At 43.0% G+C, this 26,491-nt stretch overlaps 1 protein-coding gene across 4 annotated transcripts in view; it reads right to left on the reverse strand.

The window, feature by feature from the left end:
* The window catches only part of OSBPL5 (oxysterol binding protein like 5), a 213,846-nt gene that overhangs the window by 34,037 nt on the left and 153,318 nt on the right, over nucleotides 1-26,491 (reverse strand). For all 4 annotated transcript variants that reach the window (XM_054027036.1, XM_054027032.1, XM_054027033.1 and 1 more), the window contains exons 7-8: nucleotides 18,578-18,662; nucleotides 6,959-7,130 (exon numbers count right to left, since the gene is read on the reverse strand). In XM_054027036.1, coding sequence (XP_053883011.1) covers nucleotides 6,959-7,130; nucleotides 18,578-18,662 — 257 coding nt within the window. The remainder of the gene's footprint in view (nucleotides 1-6,958; nucleotides 7,131-18,577; nucleotides 18,663-26,491) is intronic.

A 26,491-nucleotide genomic window follows, 5' to 3' on the forward strand; every position in this document is an offset into this window, starting at 1 on the left:
CTGAAAAGAACTTTATGAGGGGGACTGAAGTATACAAGTGAGGGGCAAACACCCCACGTTATCTCTTGCCCTGTCCACCTCCCTCTTTTCACTTAAGAGGACAAAAGAAATGGCCACTGGATTTTGGGGGAGGGGTCCTGACCTGAAAAGGTTGGTCGGTAATGCTTTTGGAAGAACTGTACTTTGGTAAGAATTGTACTTTGAATCAAGTATAGTTTGTTAAGTTAGGCACTAGGAAGCGTTTTATATTTTTCTTATAATCATTTCTAATGTTTATGCATCATTGTTTGTACTCACTTAAAACCTCTTTGTAGTTAAATAAACTTGTTTTATTCTTTAATTGAAAACACACTGGATAGTTAAGTTAAATTGTCTGGGTAATTCCATTTAAGGTGGCAAGCTGTGTATTGTTCCCTTAAAGGGACAATGGACCTAATATCTCTGGACTGTCCAGAAGGGGGCTAGCCAGTACAGAACACACATTTAGAGGGAGGAAATCTGGGACTGGGAGCATGTCGGGTCACCCTACAGGAATAACCAAGGTTGGTAAAAGCCAGAGTGTAAGCGAAGTGTGGCTGGCAGGCTGCAGTTACACACAGACACTCAGGGTGTGGCTTCCATGCTGGAAGACTGTTTGTGAGCAGGCCCAGGATGGAGCTACTGCTGTTAGGCATTGTAAGGCACCAAGGTTGCAGAGCAGGGGTGCCGGAGTCCCTCACTGGCTTGGCTTGCACTCTGGAATGTCACAGTCTCCTATGAAGCCTCCATGCAGTGTCTTGTTTTATATCCTTGGGAATTATCCCAGAGTCCAATATCAATGACTGTCCTAATTTTAATCAGTAGGTGATATTGACAGTAGAGATCGTGATTTTTACTAGCATACACTAAGCTTATTAGGTTTCATCTTGTGAATCCTAACCGGCACACAAACTCTATGCATAATTTAAATGCAATAGTAACAAAAGATTTTCTGCATTACCAACATATTTCAGAGAATCAAAGAAAATGGAGATCGAAGAGACTCATTAGGTCATCTAGTCGGTCTCCCAGCCAAAGCAGGATCTCTCTCTTCAGTATATTAGAATGCTTTGTCTAGTTTTAAATGGCTCCACGATGGGGTTTCCCCCATCAGCTCTCTTTGGAGACATTGCTATTTTGATTCTATATGACTTTGAGAATTCGCTTGTTCACTCTCTCTCTCTCTCTCTCTTTGTTTTTAGGTTTTGCCAATAGACAGATTTTTAAGTGCTCAGAATCCAGAATTGGTGTCAGATTTTCAGTTCCCCTTTAGGGTCCCATATAAGGGCCAGATTTTCAAGAAGTGCTCAGTGCCCAGCAGTCTCCATGGCAACACTTCTAGTCAGATTTCTAGAACAGCCCAGTATTCAGTCCATTGTGCTCTTTTGAAAGTCTGGCGAGTAGCGTCTTATACATGTGGGAGTGGTTTTTCTAATCTCTATATTTAAATGATAGTTTTTTGCAATGATCAGTATGATTATAGGTTTAGGGCCAGAGGATTAATAGCTATTACATTCCAGCACTGATGCTCTGATATTATAAACTATGCAGCTCCAATGACTTCAGTGCCAGGATCGGGCCTCTGTGTTTTGTGTCAGACAATGACTACCAAGCATAATGACTGAAAAGTTAATCTGAAGTAGAGTTTAGTGCATATGTGAATTTAAGACCATAAAAGAAAAAAAGAAAAAAGGGGTAGTGGGGTGGGAAGAGAAAGGAGGCAAGAGATTATCCCATTATCTCACAGCACAGATACTTGCTGGTTTGGCAGATCATTTGTTTGTTGCTGACAATTCAGGCTTGATTTATTTTCTTTGGGGTCAACGATCAGCACAATTTGTCAGTGTTATGCTCCCTTCCCTTGTGAAAATCTTCTCTTTGGGATGTGCGTACTTGAGAGAAAGGTTCACAATATGGGCCAGTGTCAATGTTTGAGAAATAGCACATGCTTAATTTAACAGCATTTGTAAAAAGCCCAACTTCTGTTAATTATGATCTTCCTGTAATTTGTGAGAGGATTTAAACTTTCTGCTGGGGCAAGTCTTACTCCTTTTGTATTTCTGCTCTTTCCTAACCAAAAAAATCCTTCTGCAATGACACTTTTCTGGTATTTCAGTTATTCCAGAGCAGTGGAACAGGAGGGAGTTAATTCACCTGAAATTCCCCAAATATTAGCTCTGTGCAGTAATTACCAAATCAGCCTGCTACACGTCAGACCTCAATATACTTAGAGCTATAGTGCTACTCTGGGGAGCACAAAGGAAGACATGCTATTCAGAGTGAATATCAAACTTCACAGATGGGGAGAATGAAATGGAGCCACACCATTTCAAACAGGATCATTAAAAAAAATTAAAAATCAGTAAATACATACATTAAAAACAAAAGTCAAATTATGGGCATGATTCAAAATCCTTTGAAATCAATGGAAAGACTCCTATTGACTTTCATGGGCTTTGGATCAAATCCCAAATGCAGAGCTGTAATAACAGTGTTTAAAGGCAGCGGGAGACCTTCACTCACTCAAACAAGAGGAAGCCCTTTGTTTCAGGGCTATGTTACTGCCCTCCATCCACGTGTACTGTATCAAAGAGCACTATGTGCATCAGAGCAGCATAGTATTGTTCATGATTTCTACTATGGCAGCACCTGGAAACCCCAAACAAGGGTCAAGGCACCATTGTACTTAAAGTAAACAGTACCTGTCCCAGAGAATTTACAATCAAGGTGTCAAACAGAACAGACCACAGTTAGAGAAGGCACACAAATGGGGGTGGGGGAAGCAACAACAAACAGACAGGCTTACGCATAAAAACAGTAGTCTCTATGCCCCTGAAAGCCTCATGCTTAACATCAAAATAGACTTCTGCAGGGTTATAGCCACCAATTTCCTATTTATTTCCAGAGAAGTCAAGAGGCTGTGACCCTGCAAGGTGCTTTGAAAGTTCACCCTCTTTCCGATTATTAAATAGATTGATTTTTGCTAGCGTTGTCTCCTCTATTTCTTTCCCACCAAGACAGGAACAGAAACAGCCAGTGGAAAAATACAGCATTGGCTCAAGAGAAGATTTTCCCTACAAGGGGAGGAGTGCACCTCCCAAATATAGAACATCTGGCTCCATTTTATTTTTTGGCAGAGTAGTTTGACTAATTTGAAGATACAGTTAAATGTAATTAACTGGCCCCCTAATAACAGCGTGCCAACTTAATTGGGCAGGATTCCCTGAAGGGAAGGCATTTAATTAGAATGAATGAGTCCCTGTGAGTGGCAAACCAAGAATCTCCTCAACACTTGGATAGCTGGTTTTCCACGTACTCCCCTTCCCACCCCATTTTGCACCACTGCTGCTGCTGCTTTAGGGAATTTTTTTACCCTCGTTACATAGCTGCCAAATTCTCCAAGGCTCAAAATATTTGAGAAAAACTGAATCCTGTGGTAGAGCCACACAATGCACCAGAACTGAGAATGATCTACACGGTGCACCAGGCTCTGAAGAGGGTTTGGCATCCACAAGTATGGCCTAGGGGCGGAGCTCTTTTGAAATTCTGGCCCTATGGGAAGCTGCTGAGTTCTGTAAATCAGGAGGCCCAAGTAGGGCCCTTAAAATTCAACCAATGAGCAGAGAATAGAGTAGCTGTTGTACATGCATGATTTATCTTTAAGTTAGAAGCTTAACACATTCTCTTCTTTATCCTATACTTTCTATTAACTGCAGCTGTAGGTCTGAATGCACATTCCCAAGGCACCATTCTCCTTTCTGATCCACAGACAGACACAGTAGTGGATTTATTTGTGGCATGACATCATAATGGTGTCCCTCAAGAGAAGGGGTGGCATATGGACTGTGAACTATCCAGGCTGGGGCCAGTCTCTTTTACTCATATGTACAGCACCTAGCACCCCATGTCAAACCCTGGTTGAAGCTCCTAAAGACTAGTATTATACGAACAAACAAGCACAAACACACCCTCAGCCAAAACGGTAGTAAGTGCCAATAGCATTTCCATTACCAGCACATTGTATCTGATTTTAGTCTTACACAGGATTGGCATATGCACACGTCTGAAGAAAGGCACAAACTCTCTGCCATAACATATATCTCAGTGTTTCTTTGTACTTAGAACCTTACAGTCAACCAATCCCCATTTAAAGGCTAGCTACACTCATTGGTTCACTATCAACGAAAAGGCTCTCAGTGCAGGCACTATTATTATTTGTATACTTATTCCTAAGAAGAGAGTTGGAGATCTGAGACATCAACATCAAAAGGACAGACCCGTAAGATAAACACATACATGCACAATTAAATCTGCAGGTCCTAGTAACACATCCGATTTCCTGCTGCTCTGTCCCACCCCATGTTATACCTTGAAAGAACTAGACACTCAGAACAAATGATCATTGTTTATGGTGCAAATTATAGCAGTGTATCAAAGGAAGTTCCGCTCAGCGCTGAAGAACAATGGCATGCATAAAGTGCTGAAAATACAACAGGCCTGCAAAACAAGAGAACTGCACATACATTGCTGCTTTGGATCACCGAGCTTCTGACAAGTCTGTGTCCTGCCTTGTGATTAGCAAAGATACTTCCACATTCTGAAAAGGACCTGGATTCTCCTATTGTTATAATATTCTTATATTCATAGTGTGGTATTGTCTACAGGCCAACATTTTGCTAGTTGCGGCATGTACACATAGCAAGAGACAATCCCTGCCCCCAAAAGCGCGCAGTCTTAATAGAAAAGAGAGACAAGACAGAAACACAGGAAGGCAAAATGACTTGCCCAAGGTCACACAACAACTCAGAGGCAGAACCAGGCTGGCTTTATGCCCAGCATCCTATCTGGTAGAGCAGTGAGATTTTTCAGGCAACCTGTCTAGCTGTAAGGTGCAGAGAAAACCCCTATGTTTACTCCAACAGTCTTTAAAGTGAAGTGCTATGAGATGCTACTGTAATATTAGGAGTGTGCATAGGAAGATGGTTGCAATAACTTTTTTAATGTAAATTTTATCTTATGATGCATTTGGGGAAGAGTCAGGAAACCACGAACCCACCAACTCAGTGGAGACAGCAGTTACGAAACTATAGCCTTGGAGCAGGTGTGCTCTCCTGTCTATAACATAGTACTATTAGCACTGAGAGTACCTCACTATAAGAAAAATCACACTCACGGCCATATCTACCAATTGGTGGCCAGATGCTAGAGCAGTGGTAGGCAACCTTTCGGAAGTGGTGTGCCGAGTCTTCATTTATTCACTTCAATTTAAGGTTTTGCGTGCCAGTAATACATGTTAACGTTTTTTTAGAAGGTGTCTCTCTCTAAGTCTATATTATATAACTAAACTATTGTTGTATTTAAAGTAAACAAGGTTTTCAAAATGTTTAAGAAGCTTCATTTAAAATTAAATTAAAATGCTGATCTTACGCCACCAGCCTGCTCAGCCCGCTATGTGTGTGCGCGCGTGGGGGGGGGGGTTCAGGCAGAGGGCTGGGTGTTGCGGGGGACTCAAGGTCAGAGCAGAGGGCTGGGGGGAGTGTGGAGGTGCAGGGCACAAGGCTGGGTGTGGGGGGGTTCAGGGCAGAGGGATGGGTGTGTGTTGGGGTGGGAGGGTTCAGGGCAGAAGGCTGGGGTGCTCCCAGCCCCCTGCCCTGAGCGGCTCATGGCAGGGGGCTGGGAGGGATATGCCCTGTTCCACCCCCTTCCCCAAGGCCCATCCCTACCTCTCTCTGCCACTTGGCTCTGCTCCTCTGGGAGCAGGAGGGGCCGGAATGCACCACGTTATGGTAAGAAACAGGGGAGGGGGAAGCTTGGCTGCTGCAGAACCAAGCTTCTACCTCCTGCCCTCGCAGGGGAGAGCGGTGGGCAGGGGGGCTGAGTGGGACTGGGGGCCGGGACCCCCCCCACCGCTCTCCCCTGCGGGGGCAGGAGGCAGAAAGGACCAAGCTTCTCCTCTCCCCCTCTTCTTCCCACAGCTTGGTGCGTTCCTGCCCCTCCGCCGCCTCCTCTCACCGGGCAGGCAGCGTGCCACTCAAAATCGGCTCAGGTGCCGTGTTTGGCACGCGTGCCGTAGGTTGCCGATCCCTGTGCTAGAGTGAGTACGTCTGATTAGCATACTCCATTTGTTGGCTGGACTCACTGGTAGACTGCTAACCTCTGTAAAGCCTATCCCCACTCCTTCCCCCAGGGCCGTCCTCAGCTATTCTGGGGCCCTACACAGCCCCCCTCCTCCACGGGGGTGTTTGTGGGGGTCCCAGGCCTCAACGAGGGTATGGGGGGCGGGCTGGGGGGAACCACCACCCAACACTCACCGGTGGCGTGGCTAGGATCGGGGCCCTGCACTTCCCGCTGCCGGTGGGTGAGTGCAGGTCCAGCCCTGCTGCACTCCTCAGGGGCAGGAAGAGGCAGGGCTGGGGTGGGGTGGAGCAGGGCAGGGGCTTTGGGGAAGGGGTGGAGTGGGGGCAGGGCTTTGGGGAAGAGGCAGGGCAGAGGCTGGAGCAGCATGCAGCTGCGCTGGGCACCAGGAAATTTGGTACCCCAAGTTTCCTGGTGCCCTACACAGCTGTGTACTTTGCGTTTGGGTAAGGACAGCCCTGTCTACCTCCATCAGCTTTAACAGAAGTTTGGCCCAACTAGGGCAATATGGGTCCTTTGTTATGCACATTCACACAGCTGGAACTCTAACCAAGCCTTTCATAGTTTGTAGGCTATAGGACAGCACCCAAAAGAGAGAGCTATTCCCCATCTCTCCCAAAAGATACCCAGATATTAGTGATGGGTGTGGTACAAGAACCTTGACAGAGACAGGTTAGACTATAGCCCCTCACCAAGCCAATGGTGGCTAGTGTGTATTCTGAAAAAATAATATGGTTAAAAATGAGTCATGTGTATGAACCAACCAACACCTTTACATGTACAATAGCTAAAAGCACAGTCTTACTGGAAGAGCTCCTGGTCAGAGATGGTGGCCGTGTGCAACAGGTTATACAGCCCAGCATGTGAAGAATCAGAAGAGCAGTTCAGGTCTCCATCCTTCCCCTGTTTGGAGGTGCTGAGTCGGAAGAGACTGGAGCAACGCAGGGCAAGTTCCAGAGCATCCAACCAACATCGGCCTGTAGAACAACAGGACTTATCTAAGCATAGGAGGTCAGAGATGACAGCAAAAACGTTCATCTAAGGTTTCTCAAAAGCTTCTCATTTGGGAGTCAAGTGTTCTAATTAGTTTTTACTAACAGAGACATCAGGTAGAGTACTTTAAAGGTTTAAATAGCTCAGAGTATCCACAGTTAGCCTAACAAAAGCAGAGTAAGTATTAAGATTTATATCATTTTACAGTCAGTGTCCTTGTATTCACTGGTGGGCACAGTCCACCTTTCTCGGTTTTGAGGTGCCATTCTGCACAGAAGTCCCAGAACCCTATTCAGTTCTCCATGCGATCACTGAAAAGTTATTAGCCCCCAAATAAGAGGTCCTGGGTGACATCAAACAAGAGGTCACAGAGGCTAGGACACCTGGCAAATCTGCAGCACATTCAAGAACTGAGGTATCGAGAGAGGCACTCAGTAATGTCTAACATGTACAAAAGAGAGTTTTTTCTGCATCTCATATTACATTACAGAATAATTAAAAATGTATTTGAGAGGCTGTAAAGAAAACAAGGGAAGACATAGCAATAGCAGTGGAAAATACGGTAACACATGAATTTCACGTTTAATTTTACTAAGGATCAAATCCCACTCTCAGGACACACTTCCATGCAGGAAAGCAGATGCTTAATTTCAAGAACACACATAAATCTCATTGACTTCAACAGCTTTCACAAAATCTCCACTGGGCAAAACTTCCATTGACTTTAACAGAAACCAGGTCCAAGGACAGGGGTGAGCAAACTTTTTGGCCTGAGGGCCACACTGGGGTTCCAAAACGGTATGGAGGGCTGGGTAAGGAAGGCTGTGCCTCCCCAAACAGCCCTGGCCCCTGCCCCCATCCGCCCCCTCACACTTCCCACCCCCAGACTGCCCCCCTCAGAACTCCCAACCCATCCAAGGGCCAGGCTGGACAGTCCTGCGGGCTGGATGTGGCCCACAGACCATAGTTTGCCCACCTCTGCCCTAGGAGGACAGCAAATAGAGCTCAAAAAGGTCTGGGTCATTTGTATACTGTTGTATCCACCAAGCAAATTATTAACAACTTCAACAGAACTTTATTTACAGTGGAAGTCTCTTTTCCAAGCTGTAGCTGCACACTCTGTAACTCTCCCAGCCTCCTCAACTCCTCCCCCATCCTTCCTGTCTCCTGTCCTTTCAGACTCCCAACAGCCAGTGCTCCCAGTTCTAATAATCACATGCAGCATCTAAACACCACATATACAAAGAAATATTTATAGTTCTACAAGGTTTCTATGTTTTGATGAATCACTTTTGTAAAAGGCTACAGAAGAGTAGTAAGAGAAAGAAAGGAATGAAGATCTTGAAGAATTCCAGATTAATACCAAACCGTAAAACATCAGAGCTCAGTAATTTTGTCTTATTTCATCCTTGAAATTCCTTCAGCACTGGCTTGCTATTTAATAACACCATGCATAATGTTTAATAAATGCTCAGGCAGGGTCAGGACTGCTGTAATTGATTTCATATTATTTTGTATTTTACAAGTATTGCATATCAAAGGCTTTACATGCAGAGATTTATTCTCTTTGCACCACATGGAGGATTTACAAGGATAACTCATCAGTGTTAATGGGTGTTCTGAGCATAAATACACCTCCCCTCCCACACACACACCTGACTCATCAAGATGAAAATCAATTCAGCTTACTCCATGTGAGGAAAATGTACTGCAATTTAATCTTTGATTCTTCAGTCTTATCGGATGGAAACTGCAGTTTCCATTAGGAAACACTGCACATGCTATATTTGTTGTGTATTTTGTTCATGCCAAGATTTTCAAAAATAGAGTTAAAAAACTAAGAGCCTACGTTCAAATATAGACCTTGAACGTGGTCTGGTTTACAAACCAGCAGCTCCCACTGATGTAATTTAGGCCCCAATTCAGAAAAAAAACCTCTAATGCATGTACGTAAAACCCACTGAAGTCAAGCATGTGCTTAAGACACATTAAGAGCAGACATGGCTTTAAGGATTTAGCACCCAGATTTATAAAAAGATATTTAGACACTTCTGTAGATTCCACTAGGTCCTCTCTACACCTTTAGAAATCTGGCCTACAAGCATGAATTCAGCCAACCATTTTTGAAAATCTTTGTCTTAATACTCAAATGCAGAAACCCCTAACAATGTCATTCTTAAACCCAACTCAAAAGAGTATCTACTATAATAGCCCATCCTGTGTTAGCATTCAAACTTGATACTCACCCACAAAGCATATCAATAATATTCAAAGAATGGCCACTTATTCACTTTAAACCAAAAGTGCATTCAAGAGAGACAGATCAGGATAAAAGCTATAGCACGGCCCCTTGTCCATCGAGTGGTGCTGTGAATCTAGACTCAAATACCTGTCACAAAGTTAGAAATGAGATGCGGCCTTTCCTCTGCAAAGAAGAAAGGGTCCATTCTCTGTAAGTTAAGCACAACTGTGTGCTAATTTCAGCGCATTACGCTGAAAACATACCATCTATAATTTTGAGGACTTGCAGGCTAGATACAGGGCCGGCTCTAGCTTTTTTGCTGCCCCAAGCAGCAAAAAAATGCGCCGCCCCCCAGACCCCCCGCCGAGCCGCACCACTCCCCCCCAGCCGAGCGCCGCGCCGCCCCCCCGCCGAGCGCCGCCGGAACCCCGCCCAGAGCGCCGCCCCCCCGCCGAGCGCCGCCCCCCAGAGCCCATCACCCCCGCGCTGTGCGCCACTGGAAACCCCCCGTCCCCCGAGCACTGCAACGCCCCCCGCTGCCGGAGCCCGCCCCCGCCCCCTGCCAAGTGCCGCCGGAACCCCCCTCCAGCGTCGTGCCCGCGCCGCACCCCCCCCCGAGCGCCGATCCCCGCACTGCCCCCCACCGCCGAGCCCCGCACTGTCGGAGCCCACCCCCGCTCCCCGCCGAGCGCCACCGGAACCCCCTTCCAGCACCGCCCCCGCGCCAAGCCCCACGCAACCGGAGCCCGCTCCCCCAGCACCACACCGCCGGAGCGCGCCCCCCCCCCCCCGCGGAATGCCGCGCCGCGCTCCCCCCGCCGTCCCTTACCAGGTGCCGCCCCAAGCATGTGCTTGGGTGCCTGGTGCCTAGAGCTGGCCCTGGCTAGATAAGCCTGTTTTATTACTGAAGAACTGAACAGAACGTGTCATATGGAAGTGATATTACTACTTTTGTGTGTGCACACGTGCAATGAAAATGAAAGGTTTCTTTGTATTATCCTGTTTGCAGGTACTGCTGCTTTGGTTGCTGTGGTGCTTGCAAGATGGGTCCAAGCCATCTCACATTGAAATATGGAAAAACAGTATGTGATCATGTAATTAAAGACAGAATGATAGTGCATATGCACACGGGGCCCAAATTAAGACTGCACAGGCAACTTTAATTCTGGCATTTGCTAATTTTCTAGTGTTTGACTTTGCAACCTTAATAATGTTCTTTTTGTGTAGTTGTGTGTGGAAGATATATCTCTCACACACACACACACACACACACACACACACAGGTTGAAGGCCATGAATTGATTCCTTAAGAGAGGCTGGGCTATGTTAGATAATAAGGCTCAGACTGTGACAGTGCTTAAAAGCTAGAGAGGTCTGCTTCAAGCTTTGGCACTTTTAAAATTGTAACATGCAACAGTGCAATAAAAGTTTTCTAAAGTCAATAAATAAAATATGCTGTATTATTTTTTAGTGGACAGCGCTTTGTTCTAAGCACAGGCTAAGATGAAAGAATATAGTCTCCAACTAGAGTAGTTGGCAGCATTTTTCATAGCATTTAAATGCAGATTATTCAAATTCTTGTAATACAACTCCTTTATGATAGAAATTATGCAAAAAGGTATATGTTGCTTCAAAAATACCCATATTGTCCCCTCTCTGAAGCAAGAGACTCTTTCCCAAGAACTCTCTCAAGAGTCTCGTAAGTGTTCTGAGCTTGATCTTACTTTCATTGAAGTCAATGGGTATTTTGTCAAAGGGCGCTGGGAAAGACCCTGAGTGCAGGGTCTGATTGCAGGACCAGTTAGAAAGGATGGATGGAGCTAAAATTCAGTAAAACCATCAGGACCCCACTATTCAACCCTGGTCTACCAGGTCCCCAGGTGGCATCCTTAGCAACACAGTAATGCGCTGAACCACTGCCACTGACCAACAGCCTTAGTGCTAAAGGCCTACAGCCCTGTAGCAGCCATACCCAGGCCCCTGATTGGCTGGACAGACAGCACTCTCATTGGGTACCTGGACTATATAAAGACCCCAACAGGAAGAGGGAGCTGTCTGAGCAACATGTTGTTGCCTGGTGGTTGCCTTGTCACCTCGCCTCCCCAACCCACTGTCCTGGCCCCTTGGATTGGCTCTTCCAGCTACTGACCCCTGCGAGAGTTCCAACCATTGCCCTGTACTGCCTGTAATACCAATTGACCTCCCAGCTACCCAACCACCTGAACACACTTCACTGCTCTGGACAGCCACTCCTAAGCCCACCTCTGCCACCAGGCATTATAAACACAGACCATTCACATACCCTTTTCATTCACACCTGACCCAAAGATAGCTACCATAGCTGTATATGTTCACTGCAGGTAGAACTGATCAAAACCAGCAACACAATGTCATGAAGAATTTGCCATTTTTGGATAAAATGTTTTTCAAAATTGTAACCAGATTTGACAGTGGGCAATAAATGGAACAAAAATCCATTCGCGAGAGAAGAAAAATAATTCCCAAAACTAAACTGTTAAACTCAAACACGAAGGCAAATCTAAGACTACAACAAGTGTATTTTGGATAGACACCAATTCACTTTCGAAATTCCAGAACAGTCATTTGCAACCTCGGAGAGGTCCTGGAGGATTACATAGCACAATGATGAAAGAAGAGGAGTCTCCCTTGACTTCTGGCACGGACCTTACTTACACTCCATCTCTGGCACTCGTGTGCATGATTTTGCAGTGGTTGCAGTAAAAACAGTGACAATTGATTAATTAATTGCAATAAAAATAGAGAGCTTGAAAAAAACTGGTTAAACATATTGCAATACAACAAAGGCCCTTTGTTTTCAGTTTTTACTGAACAATTCTTGGGTTTTTAAAAAAAGCTATTCACTTTTTACTGGATTTTCACATGAATTTTGGACCACTCCTGAAAATGCTGATTGTGTTGAGCAAATGCAGTCCATTACATTAGGTAGATGTCTTTGTGTTAATAATAAGCTATCTGTTAAAGTAACACAATGTAGTGGAAGATGTACATGCTGTTAATGGACTATTCATGAAATAAACCACAGCATTAAACTGCTTTTACTTTCGGTACACTTATTGTTCTTTATTTGTTGCTTTTTTCTGTCCTCCTGCCCCCCAGTATTAACGCTGATATTTACCCAGAAAACTGGGAAATTATTTTTTTGCACTGATTTTCACCCATTTTAAAATATTTGTAATAGACACTAAGAAATACCTGGGAAATTTTAAACAAAATAAAAACTGAAAACAAAGGATGTTGGGTACAGCTATGATTTTATTTGTATTCCAAACTACTCCCCCTAGTAAAAGGGCCTAAGGAAGGTAACATCGGCTTGCATTTATTGCCTGGCCCTGCAATACCACAATTTAAATTTGATGCGAACTATTCTATACATTTCCCCATGCCTTTTGGCTCAGTAGGCGTGGTATCCGGACTAACTCTTAATGTCCATTTGAGACAAGTAATGAAATACAGCCATGTATATTCAAATCACGACTGCTCCCTGTAAAGATGCTCTAGACATAGCCCTGGATGCACTGCTCATATCAGAGGAGAGCTGATGCTACAGCTCTCAAAGCCTGGGGCTGTAAGTTTGGATGGGAGCGAGCATGCAGCTCAAATAATCACTGTTGGTTTTTGTTTGTTTTAAATAGGGGGAATGAATGATTTAAAAAAACCAAAAAAACAAAAAAAACCCCCAAACAAACAAAAAAACTCAATCATCCTGAACAGCCCTCTAGCTCTATTCAACTCTTGGTCACAAAACACAGTAGGCATGTTCTAGTCATTCAACAGATCTATAACCAGGCTAATCAGATATTTTATAGGAAGATCATGCAATTAGAATATAAGCATCTTTTCACCTTTGAAGTCCTTCACAAACATCAACTAATATCAGTCACACAATCAAGATGACCCCAGATCGTCATGTTTTGCATTATAGGATAACAACAAATGGGATAACTGAGGTTCTCTCAATGCTCATCATTAACTCCAACGTAAAAATCTGCTCTAGCCCAAAGCTTATTGCTGTGCACTAAAGTTTCAGTCTGGGAGCACTTTTTCCCCCATCCACAAAATTGGGGGCACAGGATGGTTGGGCTGAATCCCTTTTCCTGATTTTATTTAGAAGTCCTATTACCAAATGGCCATACAATACTCCAGAGAGTGCATCATGAGGAGAATATCACACTTCTTGAGTGGTTAAAGTCATTCAGTTTCTGGCCTTGTTCCTCACACCTATTTGATTGAGGCCTCTAACAATCAGCAGCAATGTACTGTTATCTGACAACTGTATATCGTTTACAGAGTTAGGAACAGTGACCTGGCTCTACCCAGACCCAGGAGCCTTAGAGACATGCAGGATTCAGTGGTTGGGTCCACTCACAACAGTCCGTACACAGAGGGGGACTGCGCCATGTTATGACAACTTCTATCAATACACTAAAGCCACTAACAAGAAGAAATCTTCACTGTGTAGTGTGTAGCTTGTTTACATTATAGCTAACCTCCAGAATAAAATTGCTTTACCAGAAATGTCAAGAGAAAGACCCTATATTTGTAGACGTTGAGCTTGTGGGCTGTTTTGACCTTCCAGAGGTCTCCAAATACAACCATATGTGACAAAACAAGGCAGTCAACAAATTGCTACTGGACTTTATGGAATGTGAAATTTACTGTAGATTAGTGGCACTTCCATGGGCTGTCCATAAGCTAGGGCCTTAAATCCTACTAACAGTCTGTCACAGATGGTGCAGCAGAAAAATGTATTCTGAAATTGTAAAAGGAAAAATAGGACACCAAGCTGCTGATTGTGATGTAGCTGAATGTCTGGACTGTTCTCTAAACCAATCATGTAACTCAGTACTCTAGAAAATAGGAATTCCTCATGAATTACAATTAACATTACCAAATGTTCTCACTAGTTATTAGCATGAGAGGCTGTGTCGAGAAGCACGTAGTCAAGGCTGCATGGAGACTGATTCATGATCCATGGACACACTGTAAACATATACTAACGTTATACAATGGGAAAGAGGCCATCTGGGTCTATTCATCTCCCTAGCTTATTTTGCTCTCTCCAAGTGCCTACCTTCTTGACTGGCTTTTATCTGTAGTTGTCCAATGCATTAAACAAAAACTGTTTGTATGCAAGTGTCTCCTAAACCACCTTATGGCCTGGTCTTTTCTTACCTTCAGTTCATACCCCTTTATATTTTAATCTGTCACCATTTGACCACTGTCCCATAGCTTACAATGACTTAAGCACAATCCTCCTTGTCTCTTTTTAAACTCAATCCATATTGAAATGAACATTTCTCCATCGTACGAGGAACACGTCCCTACTTTGTCTGCCCCATTTTATTCAGGACTCTCTACATGCAACCATTCCCTTCCTTTGTGACACTGACTGTACCAACTTCATGTCATCTGCCAATGTGAATGCAGTGTTGTGTATTACATTTTCCAAATTATCAATACAGAGTATGGATCTTAACAGCGATGCCTTTGGCTATTTATATATCTCCTTCTCAATCCATACCCATTTATCACTGTTCACGGATTTCAGCTACCAAGCCAATATTTTATCCAATTGAAATTTCCACAGTCAGTACTCTACTCATTAATGTTTCATGCTAACATCTTTTGGTGTGATATTGCATCAAAAGCTTTCACGAAGGCTAATAACACATAGATTATGCCTGTGGCTTCACCTCTGTCAACTCTCATTGACACGTCCTTGGAGAAGTTGATGAAATTTGTTAGGCATGACTTCCCTTCTCCAAATCTGTGCTGAGTGCCCTTGATTATTCTTGTAGCCATACAAGAGCATTCTCATCTTTCATCCTGAATCACTGTTTCTAGACTCTCTGAATAGAGATGTCATATTTCAGATCTCTGGGTTCTTGCTTTTTCCCTTGATCCCATTTTTAAAGTAAGAAATCACATTAGCTTTTCTCCAGGTCACATGCACCTGCTGCAAATGAAGAGGCAAAAATCTCAGGTACTAGCTGTGATTTCACCTGAATGGTGTAGATCTGCTTCCTAAGAATCCTTACTTAGCTTTGGACTTAAAGATATGCTACAATAACCCACCACTTGAATCCCTTGGTTATCACAAATTCATAATAATTCATTTGGCAGAAAGCTTAGAAAGGATTCTAAACCCTGAAAACTCCTCAGGGAGGGGGGATTCTGGCCCCTTTTATCCCTCTGGCCTACAATATATCAGGGCATACTGTGGGTGTGCCAGAGGAATAGGGCACAACTGGAGCAGTGCTCTAGTCTGGAGATTCCCAACTTCTTGGAGGCCATTACTAGATGGTGTAGGTTAGAGCAGCTGTGAGTCTGCTCGAATTTACACATGTAGCCCACAGCAGCCCTAGGGATAAGGGGATCATAAAGATGGCATGCAGGCACCACCCTTTGCCAGCTTGGCCCTAAAATTTTAGTCAGATGTTGAAAAGCTTTTTCCAGTTTGAAGTCTTCTTTTAGAAAAAGACTAAAATGCTAAGAGGTCAAACAGCAATTTTCCTTTAAAAACAAGCACACGCCACAGAGACCATACTGTACGCATTGCCCATATTCTAATTAAGTTAATGGAATGACAAGTAACATTGATCTCTAAGGAAATAGCAGCTTTTAAGGCTTGGGTAGATAGATAGTTATTGAAGTCATTCAATTGCCTCAAAAGCCTGAGGAATAGTTCTGGTTGTTTCTCTATCAGATGGGCTGACAGATTTGAAATGCTTGTATTTTTTGGTAAGCATATTTGAAAGCTTAAAAAAAGGGGTCTGTGTATTATAATCAGCATACCTGTTTCTACATAGGAGATATTTAGAGTGAGGTGGAATTCTGTATTTCTTTCCACAAATAAGATGTATGAGTGGTAGAATAAGGGAGGAACCAACCATACTCAAAGAAAAACCTGCACTCTTTTGGCTTTACGCAAATTCCACCTAATTTCACTGCAGTGAAAAAGCACTTCTCCCCATCAAAAATGCCTTCTCCCCCGCCCCCAAACCATGAATAACCCTCTTTTCCCAATGGAAGATAGGACAGCAGGCACAGTCCCAAAGAAAAAACAAAAGAAATAAACCAGATCTCTGGAATGCCTTCTCTTTGATTTGCTGGTGCACTTAACCATGTAACTGTTCCAAGTGCACAACCAGAAATGCATTCAGCAGCCCATGTGCTTCATTTGACACCTAATCGGGCTGGGTGAAACAAACACTTAGCCGAAGGACTGTTGATCCAAAGCCCACTGAAATAAATGAAAAGGCATCCATTTACTTAAGTAGATTTTAAATCAGGCTCAAGGTGCATGGATGGCCACTTGGGTGCCCCTTTAGGGCAGGCAGAAAATGTCTATAAGGAACAGCAGGGGTTAATTTGATATGGCCAAGAATTACACTACTTTGAAGGTCAACTGGAATGAAAACATGTTTTTAATCTTCTTATCTACTTACAAACCGCTGCTTTTCTGTGGTCATTACAGAGTTAGAGAGATTTTCACATAGCAAGCTGGCATGTTTATCATACATTGACCTACATACACCTTCCTTAGTTTTGTGGATTCTAGAAGAAAGGCAGATGTGGATCCATTGGGGACTATCTGTGCTGATCACATTTCTATCCCTGGAACAGTACTTAGGGGAAAGGATGGGTGAAGAGACCTCTCCTCACCAACACATTTTCTTCTTTGGGCCCCTGCCTAAAGGAGGATCCAGGTGGACGTCCTACAAATTTCCCTCTGTCTTATTTCAAGGACTATCTGCAGAAAGAGGATGAGTGTATGACCAAGCTTTCTGCACTCAGGAAGTTGAGCATTTGGAGCATGGCCCCATGAAACCAACATATGCTTCCTTCTGAAAGCTCCAATGAAAGGGGAAATTTCAAGATATCTGCCAATCTTAGGCAGGGGATAATCCCTTCCTGATCCCAAATTTGGTGTTCACCTCCCTTTCATCTTCTACATGTCTGTTGACCCAGCACTTTCCCTCCATCTGCAAGAGTGTATCTTGTTCCCAGACACACTGCCAATCAGTCCAGAAAGATGGCTGTTCAGTGAGCCACCATCATTCAGCAGTAGGTGGAGCATGTTTGTGACCCACCTGAGCTCTGCTGGCCCTTCGTGTGAAACACACTCAGATTCACATCTTTGCCTGGGTTTCCTAAGCCACATATTATCCATGGGCTTCTAGGTTGGCCAGGTGCAGTAGATTGTTCATATAGGGTGGGATTTTCAAAGGTGAAAGTCAATGAGAGTTGAGCATTTAATTCCCTTAAACACCTTTGAAAACCCCAAGCATAGTTCTCAGCAGCATCTAGACTGGAGGAAGTTGCAACTTCAGTCGAGTCACAACGTAGTGTACAAACCTTTTATAGGTTTGTAATTTTGTTGTAGTACATATATCTCCCCACCTTCTATTCTGGGAAGTAAAGATGACACATCCAAGATATCATGATACATAATGCTAGCAACTCAAATAAATCTGTATTTTGTTACTGTGTGGGGATACAGATGGATTTATATTTGAGCAAATATTTCTAACTAATTATATGACTTGGTACAAAACAAAATTTGTACGACACATGCCTAGAAGAAGAATAAATGTACATGTGAATTAGAGTTCAAGCTGGATCCCTAACTGAAATCAGTCATGGCAAATCTATTTTTCTTCCTTTAAACATTGGCGAGGAAAATTTTTATATTACAATAGAACCTATAAAGACCAGACAGTGTAAAGTGCATAACACAACAGGGGACCAAAACACATAATAAGAGTGCCTCTGCCCTAGAGAGCTTACAATCTACATAGTCAAGAATAGGAAAAAAAGTATTATCCCCATTTTAACAGGCACAGAGAGTCAATGAGTTGCCTGAAGTCACGTGGAGAGTCTATGGCAGAACCAGGAATCGAACCCACGTCCCATCGCTGGCTCTGTCCTGCCTTGCTGAGTCCAAACCTAGTGTCTAAGCCATAAAATCTTTGCCACAAAAATCCTTCTGCCTATCCATTCACAACCTTTATTTTCCTAAATAGGAAAGAGAAACCAGAGAAGGCACTTGAGCTCCCAGGATCAAACTCTTATTTCTGATTCAGGACGAACATTCATATCTGTGGAAAAGAACTGGAGAGAGAGGAGAGGCAGACCGGAACTCACCATCTGATTCCGAGGCTGCTCTGAAGATCAAGTAGCTGCTGGGAAGAGGCTGAGTGATGGAACCAACATTCTCTCCCTTTGGACCCTAGAGTCACACACAAACAAGAAAAAGGTAAGGCAAGGGGGAGGTTGTAACAGTTCTGTGAATTTTTCCCTTACATGGGCCGAGTGCATTTGTGAGGGGGAAGAAGAGGAACAGATGAAGTAATTTAGAGAGATCCATTAGTAGCCAGAATATTCCAGCCACCGCTCCAAAGTAGTAATAAGATGTTGATACAAGTCTGGCTCAGCCCAAAGACTGATTTATTGTCAGTACCACTAGAAATGTAGAAGTATACGCCCAGAACTGAAAAGATTTTGTCTCTTTGGCTTGTGAACAAGCATACAGAGAAATGGAAGAGAAAAACGTGCATTTACTGCATCTCTTACACAAGACATTTCAGCACAGTGCTCGCTGCTGAGTCCATATGCAGTATTGCAACACCAGTGGCAAAAAGCCTAAACTTTCTCCATCCCTGCAAGAACAGCAGGTGGCACTCACACCTCAGATGGTGGCATCAGCCTTTCCAGCAGGCTGGTGCCATGTAAGCCAGTTTGCTCTTAAATTATTTAGTTAGTCCTGCTAATGCCTGTAAATCACTGTGTGTTGTCCCTTCCCCCTGTTGGCTTCTGAGTGCCTTCCATCTCTCTGCCAGTGTTAGAGGTGGATAAGCTTGGAAGTCAGCAGATGGGGATTGGAGTGGCCCAGTGCAGGCTTCTAACCTGGATCCTTCACTGGCTTCATGTGGCTGACAGAGGGAAACATTCTGGGACATTTCAGTGGCAGCTTTTCTGAAAGGCCACAACTGAAAAAAAGAAGGATATGGTGCTCTGAAAAGTGAGCTAGGAGAGGGCCTGAAGGCTTCACTGTAACTAGGTGTTCTGTAGTGCAATCTCTCTCTAGAAACACCTACCTTAGGGGTTCTAAGTAGAGAATTACTTCAAGGACATAGGGGAGGGTTTTTTTACTTTGCAGTCTGCAGCTAGGGGGCAGACACTGACCAGCACTGATCCTCCATGGGAAGGTGCATAAAAAATTCTCAAAGGCAGACTCCAGCTCAGGTTTCCCGGGTGCAAAGGGAAGAGTACATTCGATGTTCCACCCCTTCAGGGAGTGTGGCATTCTCCCATCTGTGATGTACATTTAAGAGCAACAGCTATGCCTGATTGACGCACAGGTGTGCAAGGGGTTGGGGTTGGAGGCTACCTCTGCCCTCCACCTATATGCAGCAGGACACAACCTCGCTATGGAGAAGGGGGAGCCTCTCTCCTTCTGGTTTTCTATTTCCAAAGTGACACCCTTAGTCCTCTGTTCCCTCCCTTCCCCACGAATGCATTGCAGGATAAATCACATTGTAAAGAAACAACATAAGCAGAATTTCCTTTGAGAACAAGGATGACAAACAAATTAGTCACTGTGTAGAAGGAGACATCACGGACTTCTGCACATATTTATTCCACCCTGCAGTTGACCTAAAACAGCTCTCTCCAAGGCCCCATTCGAAGTTGTACCTTATAGAAAGCTGTGAACACAGCATTTGAAAAATGTTTTAGCACATGGATATAAGGTAGCTTTTTCCATCTCTGCAGGCATCTCCTGCCTGATGTAAGACTTCATATCTTCATATCCAAATCCCATCCTCTCCTACAAATGGTTTTCTGTTTTCTCTGTGCACCATACTGCACCAATTTTTATCCCCAAAATTATATTTAGTGCAGTGGGCAGGAGGATCTGACTTTTTTCAGTGAGTTAAGGGGGACCACCTAAGCCCCAAACTCATCCTAGAATTCTTCATCATTGCCTGCTACTCTCAATTGCTCCTGTGCATGAATGTCTGGCAGATGGATTGTGCAAAGTTACCTGGTTTTTTTTTTTTTTTTAAACTTTTAAGCCCTGTTTGTAGGACTGGGAATGGGAAGAAGGGGAAGTCAGAAGATGGGGGACATGTGGATATAGACATGGATTTGACAACGTGTCCAGTAGTTTACATTCATTCTCTGACCCAATTTCTAATCCCTGGGATTTCCAGGCTCTGCAGAGGCTTCATTTACTGTCTTCCTCTGCCAGGGAAACTACAGGTCTTTATTACACATCAAAACAGGGAGAGCCAAGAAACACTCCTTTCACGAGGTGCTTGAGATTTAGAAACCAAAAACATCTGTATGGAGCTTTGATATGCAGGACTGGCAAAGCTGGGATTTGATAAGTGATCCGCAGCCCAGCAGCTCAAAACATTACTATTGACATAAATGCAATCAAGCAGCATTCCTTGTGGCATTTTTCCTTTCAGGAGCTTTCGGCTGAACGAGACTTTGGAGAATTGTTGATAACACCATAGCATGGATTTTCAATGCACAGATTGAAACCTGCCTTATAGGGGGAAGCCCATGAACAGATAGATGGTGCCAATCCAGGGTACTGACATTTAAAAGAAGAGTAGATAGCACAACGTTTTGCGAGATCTTTATGCAAGTGGAAAAATATTAGTGTGACTAAACAATGGTCTGTCTCTTACCATTAATGTACAATGCCTAGCACAATGGGCCCCAACCTCAGCGGCAGCTACTGTAATACAATTAATACAGGGAAGTCTTTGGGTCACTCATCTTCAGGGCACCATCTGAAAAGGATACGTTTGTAGTTCTAAAAAAGGACAGGATTTACATTACCATGTCAGAGAGTCAGGACTCAGGAAGAATCATGAAAACTAAAAAAGTAGTAAGTCAATGCATACGTTGAAGCTACAGACATTTAGTATGTAGTTTTTAATTTTAATTTTGCTTTTATCAAAAAAGACAGGCATTAAAAATATGATAGAGAAGTATCAGCCACATGGACGAAAATGAGCAAAAAAAGTTTGGGCTGGATATTAGGAAAGTGTGCCTAACAGTATGATCTAAAAATTAACGGATTGTAAAAGTTTCCGAAGGGAAGTGATGGATGCTCCATCACTTCAGTTACCTTAAAAATAAAATATAAGGGGGGGGGCACATTCAAAACAATGGGTATATTTGTTATTTTATTTATTGATTTCAACTTCACTGGCACCCACACTGGATTATTTGCTGCCATAGGTAGGTGCCTGAGTAATTGAAACAAACAAACATTTCCACACTGTGTTGTCCATCCAGTTAAGATAACTTAAATGAAAAAAAAAAAAAATCTAAAAGTGTTTCAGCACAATAGGACCATCCAACACATTACCACAAACCTAACCATCTGACTGCTATACAGTGCCCCTGTACACAACCCCAAAATAATCACTGTACTGGCATTAACTGATACTCTGCAGTAGCCTGAACAGGCACGGACCCAAACTGCATTCCCGTTATAAAGTGGTTTAAAGATATTGCCAGGATAATGTGGGGAAGGTCTCTCGGTCACCACCTGTGCTGTTGATAGAGAACTTAAGATCTTAGTGCTGTTAATTTAACACCTTTCAAAACCATGAAATAAAAATGCCCAATCTGTTCTCATTAGGAAGCAGGAATGATCACATCCTAGACTAAAAGCAGCTAACTTAGAGAAGCTATTTAGGCTCACAAGCCTGGTGAGCCATGTAAAATGAAGCAAACTCTCTATCCAGGCAAATTATTCTAATTTATAGCGTGGAAGCCAGCCATTTTTAGCAAAGTTAATGCACATCAGGTGGTGTTCTTAAAGTATGGGTTACTCTAACATTTAGAAGGTGCCCGCCTTAATAGTATTACTATTGCATCTGAAGAAGTGTTTTTTTACCCATGAAAGCTTATGCCCAAATAAATCTGTTAGTCTTTAAGGTGCCACTGGGCTCTTGGTAGTATTACTGAAGTTACTAAATTCAGCGATCTTTCATCCTAAATACACTGGTAATCAATTGACAGGCACCTCAGAGTCTGAGATTCTGTTTTAGTTTAAATTAAATGATTGCCCATTAAACTGAGTTGATGAACACGACTATAAATGCTAGTCTAGACAGCTCCACAAACATTTGTTCTAGAGCTTATGGCTGAGCCCTGGGGTAACCACAAATATTTGTGTCATTGAACAAATGTTCATGGAGCGTCCAGACTAGCACTGACAATTGTGTTAACTGGCAATCAATTAACTAGAGTTAAAACCCAACCACAAATTCTAGTCTAGACAATCCCTACATTTCAGGATCTGTCATCTTGTTTTAACAGGTTGTGGGAATTCTTGGCCACATCTTGGTTCCAGTATTATAGGTAATAATTTTAACTTGTGCTGGAACAAAGAACCCATCTAGAATTCATGAGAAACGGGCTCTCTTTGTACCATTAGACAAAAACCAATTTACACTAGTAAATGTTCCACTGGTTGCCTTAAAAGTATGCAGTGAAGTGACATAAAACAAAACAGTATTTCTGGCAGCTTCAGCATTTGACATCAAGCAGTTCATTAGAGGCGGTCTTTTGCTGCTCTTTTGGTGTTCATCTTGTGGCCCAAAGTGGCTGTGTCACACAACAATTCAACCTGGGAGGTTCCTAATACACAGTTCAAATGCAGCTTCCCTAATATCCAGCTCAAGATATTCAAATGAATTACTCTGACTTTAAAACCCAAATATCTCATGATTTTCATAACAGTGTTCAGGAAAATCCTTCCACTTTTTAATATGCAAAATAGAATATATGTATTTTATCTGACTCCTTTCTTTTGGGTCAGTCCTGCTGAAGGAAAAAGCATTCTGACATTACAGGATGCTTCCAATTTCAAAACCTTACTACTTTCTAATCGTTCATTCTCACTGCACTTTTCAGATGAATTCAGTTGACCTCTGTCTGCTCACAAGGAATTGTTGTGGTGATGGACAGCAAATGAATGTCAGCTTTCTTGGGTGCAGGACATGAATCAGATGAACAGAAACTTCAAGGCTGAACAAAAGCCAAGTGGTAGGTGAACTATAACGCCTCATACACCTTTGGACAAGAGGGTATAGTGCAAAGAAAAGCATCAAGACACAGACTGAGGCTAGGCTAAAAACCTTATAAGGAAACAGTAGCTCTTACTCTTTGTTGCGGAGGTCCATTTAAGTTTCTTCCACGAGCTGGATTCATATACCCTTTACCCAGTTTTAGCAGAATTTTATTTTACAAATAGTTTCTTTGACTTCAAAGGGACTACCCATGAAGCACAGCACAATTCAATGTGAGTAAGGCTATCAGAAGCTGGCCTCATACATCTGCTCTCCCATTTTTGCCAGACTTTTTGGTGCCAGAGTAACAAATGCCATCAGCCCTGGCACATGAATCCTTCCAGGCATCTCTGCTATGCTGGCCTCCCTGCAGTAACACCATAATCAGCAATGCCTTGTTTAGACTGGTAATATTTCTTAGGGAATTTATATCTGTAGTAACTCTGCACAGATGCTATTTTTAATAGTGAAACAGAGTCTGAGTAGCTAAATGCTTTTTCTTCAGGGCATCAGACAGATGTTACTGTCTGTAAGCAGTGGGGGCATCCTCCTTGATCACAGCTAATGGCAAATGCTGTTTCATCCAACCTTAGAGAAATAAATATAGTTCTTTAAAACTTTGGGTGCGTTATTGATATTATAAGATTCCAGAAATGCCACTTTGCAGATCACTCTGATGCCTAAAACGTCTCCAGAGTCAGCAAAAAGTGATGGAAACAGCTATATGCATGGTTGAGAGCTTTTTTTGTTCAGAATATCACCAGGCTGACTCATCACTGAGTTTTGCAGGCTGCTACTGTCCAATTTTTAGAAGTTCAGGGAGTTTGATTTAATGAATTATACCTGTGTGGTGTACAGGTACAGTAAGGCATGCATCTATGCTAAGTCAAGAGTTGTAGATCATAGAGAGATCACATGTAACTCAACCAATCACCACCCTTACTCTACAGCTAATTTGCATGCAACAATTTCATTGGTTATATGAGGGAGATTGAACAGATGGTGGATTACCTGGCCCAAAACAGACACCCACATAAAAACACAAGCCTCTCAGCACAAACCCTCTTAGACACAAATTAACACAACCAGCACACGCAATAACCCCAAACACACAGAGCCCCTCACCACAGCATGTATCCCTCATTCACCACCCACACAAGTCTCCCAACAGAACCCCCACTTAATAATCCCAAACATCACTCTGCAGCCTAGGGTATCTGGTGATTCAGCCTGAAGTGATGGGAACAGCAATGAGCATGGATGAGAGCTCTTTTTGTTTAGAATATCAACAGGGTCAGTCATCACTGGTATTCCTGGTCTGCTACCATCCAGTTTTTAAATTCTCAGCCATTTTTGGCTCTCAGCTTCCCCATGACTTTATGAATTATACTCATGTGATAGCACAGCCTTTCAGCTACTAGTGAAAAAATATAAATTACAGGATCTACATCTTTCAGATGGGTGGAATCAATTATTGATATTATAGTGGCACCTAGAAGCCCCAACTGAGATCAAGATCCTGTTGTGCTAGGCACTGTACACTGTCCCAAAGAGTTTGCAGTTTCAATAGGGACTAAGGAAGTATCATTAACCCCATTTTACAGGTGGGGAACGGAGGCACAGAAGGATTAAAGTCACACAAAAGTAGTTTGTGGAAGAGCCAGGTTTTGAACACAGATCTCCCCAGGCCCAGTCCAATGCTGTAACCACAAGACCAGACTTCCCCTCAATCATAGAACATTAGAGCTGGAAAAGACTGATCAGAGCATTCATTCCACCTCGCTTTGCCAGGGCAGATTGTCTCATGTTCTGCACTGTACAGCACTTTAAATTCTAACTAACCCTCCCACATTCAGCAGATTATTTCATAGTCTAACACATCTGACTGTCGAGGAGCTTTTCCCTGTATTCAGACAATCTTCTCCCCTTTCTTTAATTTCAGTCATGAATCTATGCACTTTGAATTACACTTATATAGCCCACCTCAAAGGCTCCACATTTTTTTGATCTGGTATTAAAATCAAATTTAATTTAATCAAGTCCCTAATTTGCCTTAAATAATGTAACACTGGTCTACAATTTTTGAGAAGTCATCTGCTTCAGAGATAAAATGTGCTATTTATTATGTATTTTGATGTGCTGAATTCAAATATGACAATTAAAACAACTGATTGGCTACTGTTTCTAAGATATTTAAGTTTTTACATTTTATGTCTATGTATATTGTGTAGATAGTAGAGTTTTAATCATAAATTGTAAACCTAGGTCTTTTCATGTGTTTATGGTTGCTTTACATGATAATATTTCACCTGTCCTGTTTATGTAACACTTTAAAAATCAGCAAAAGAGTTATACAAATAAAATTGTTTATGAAACAAAAGGCAAAAAACTATTATGTACACAGTTTAGTCCTATTCAGTGTCTACTCAACGCTTCTTGGCTTGTCTCTTGTATTCATTAAATGGAGCATCTCTTGTCACTGTCCAGCAATAGTCTGCAAGCATTGATGGGCTCCATTTGCCCTGATAGTATTTCTCCATTGTTGCAATGTCCTGGTGAAATCCCTCGCCGTGCTCGTCGCTCACTGCTCCGCAGTTCGGTGGGAAAAAATCTAGAGGAGAGTGCAAAAAATGTATCTTTAGTGACATGTTGCAACCAAGGCTTTTGTATGCCTTCAGGAGGTTTTCCACCAACAACCTGTAGTTGTCTGCCTTGTTGTTTCCGAGAAAATTTATTGCCACTAACTGGAAGGCTTTCCATGCCGTCTTTTCCTTGCCACGCAGTGCGTGGTCAAATGCATCATCTCGAAGAAGTTTACGAATCTGAGGACCAACAAAGACACCTTCCTTTATCTTAGCTTCACTTAACCTTGGAAGTTTTCCACGGAGGTACTTGAAAGCTGCTTGTGTTTTGTCAATGGCCTTGACAAAGTTCTTCATCAGACCCAGCTTGATGTGTA

This window comes from Malaclemys terrapin, chromosome 4 (assembly GCF_027887155.1).
Source record: "Malaclemys terrapin pileata isolate rMalTer1 chromosome 4, rMalTer1.hap1, whole genome shotgun sequence".
NCBI lineage: Eukaryota > Metazoa > Chordata > Testudines > Emydidae > Malaclemys > Malaclemys terrapin.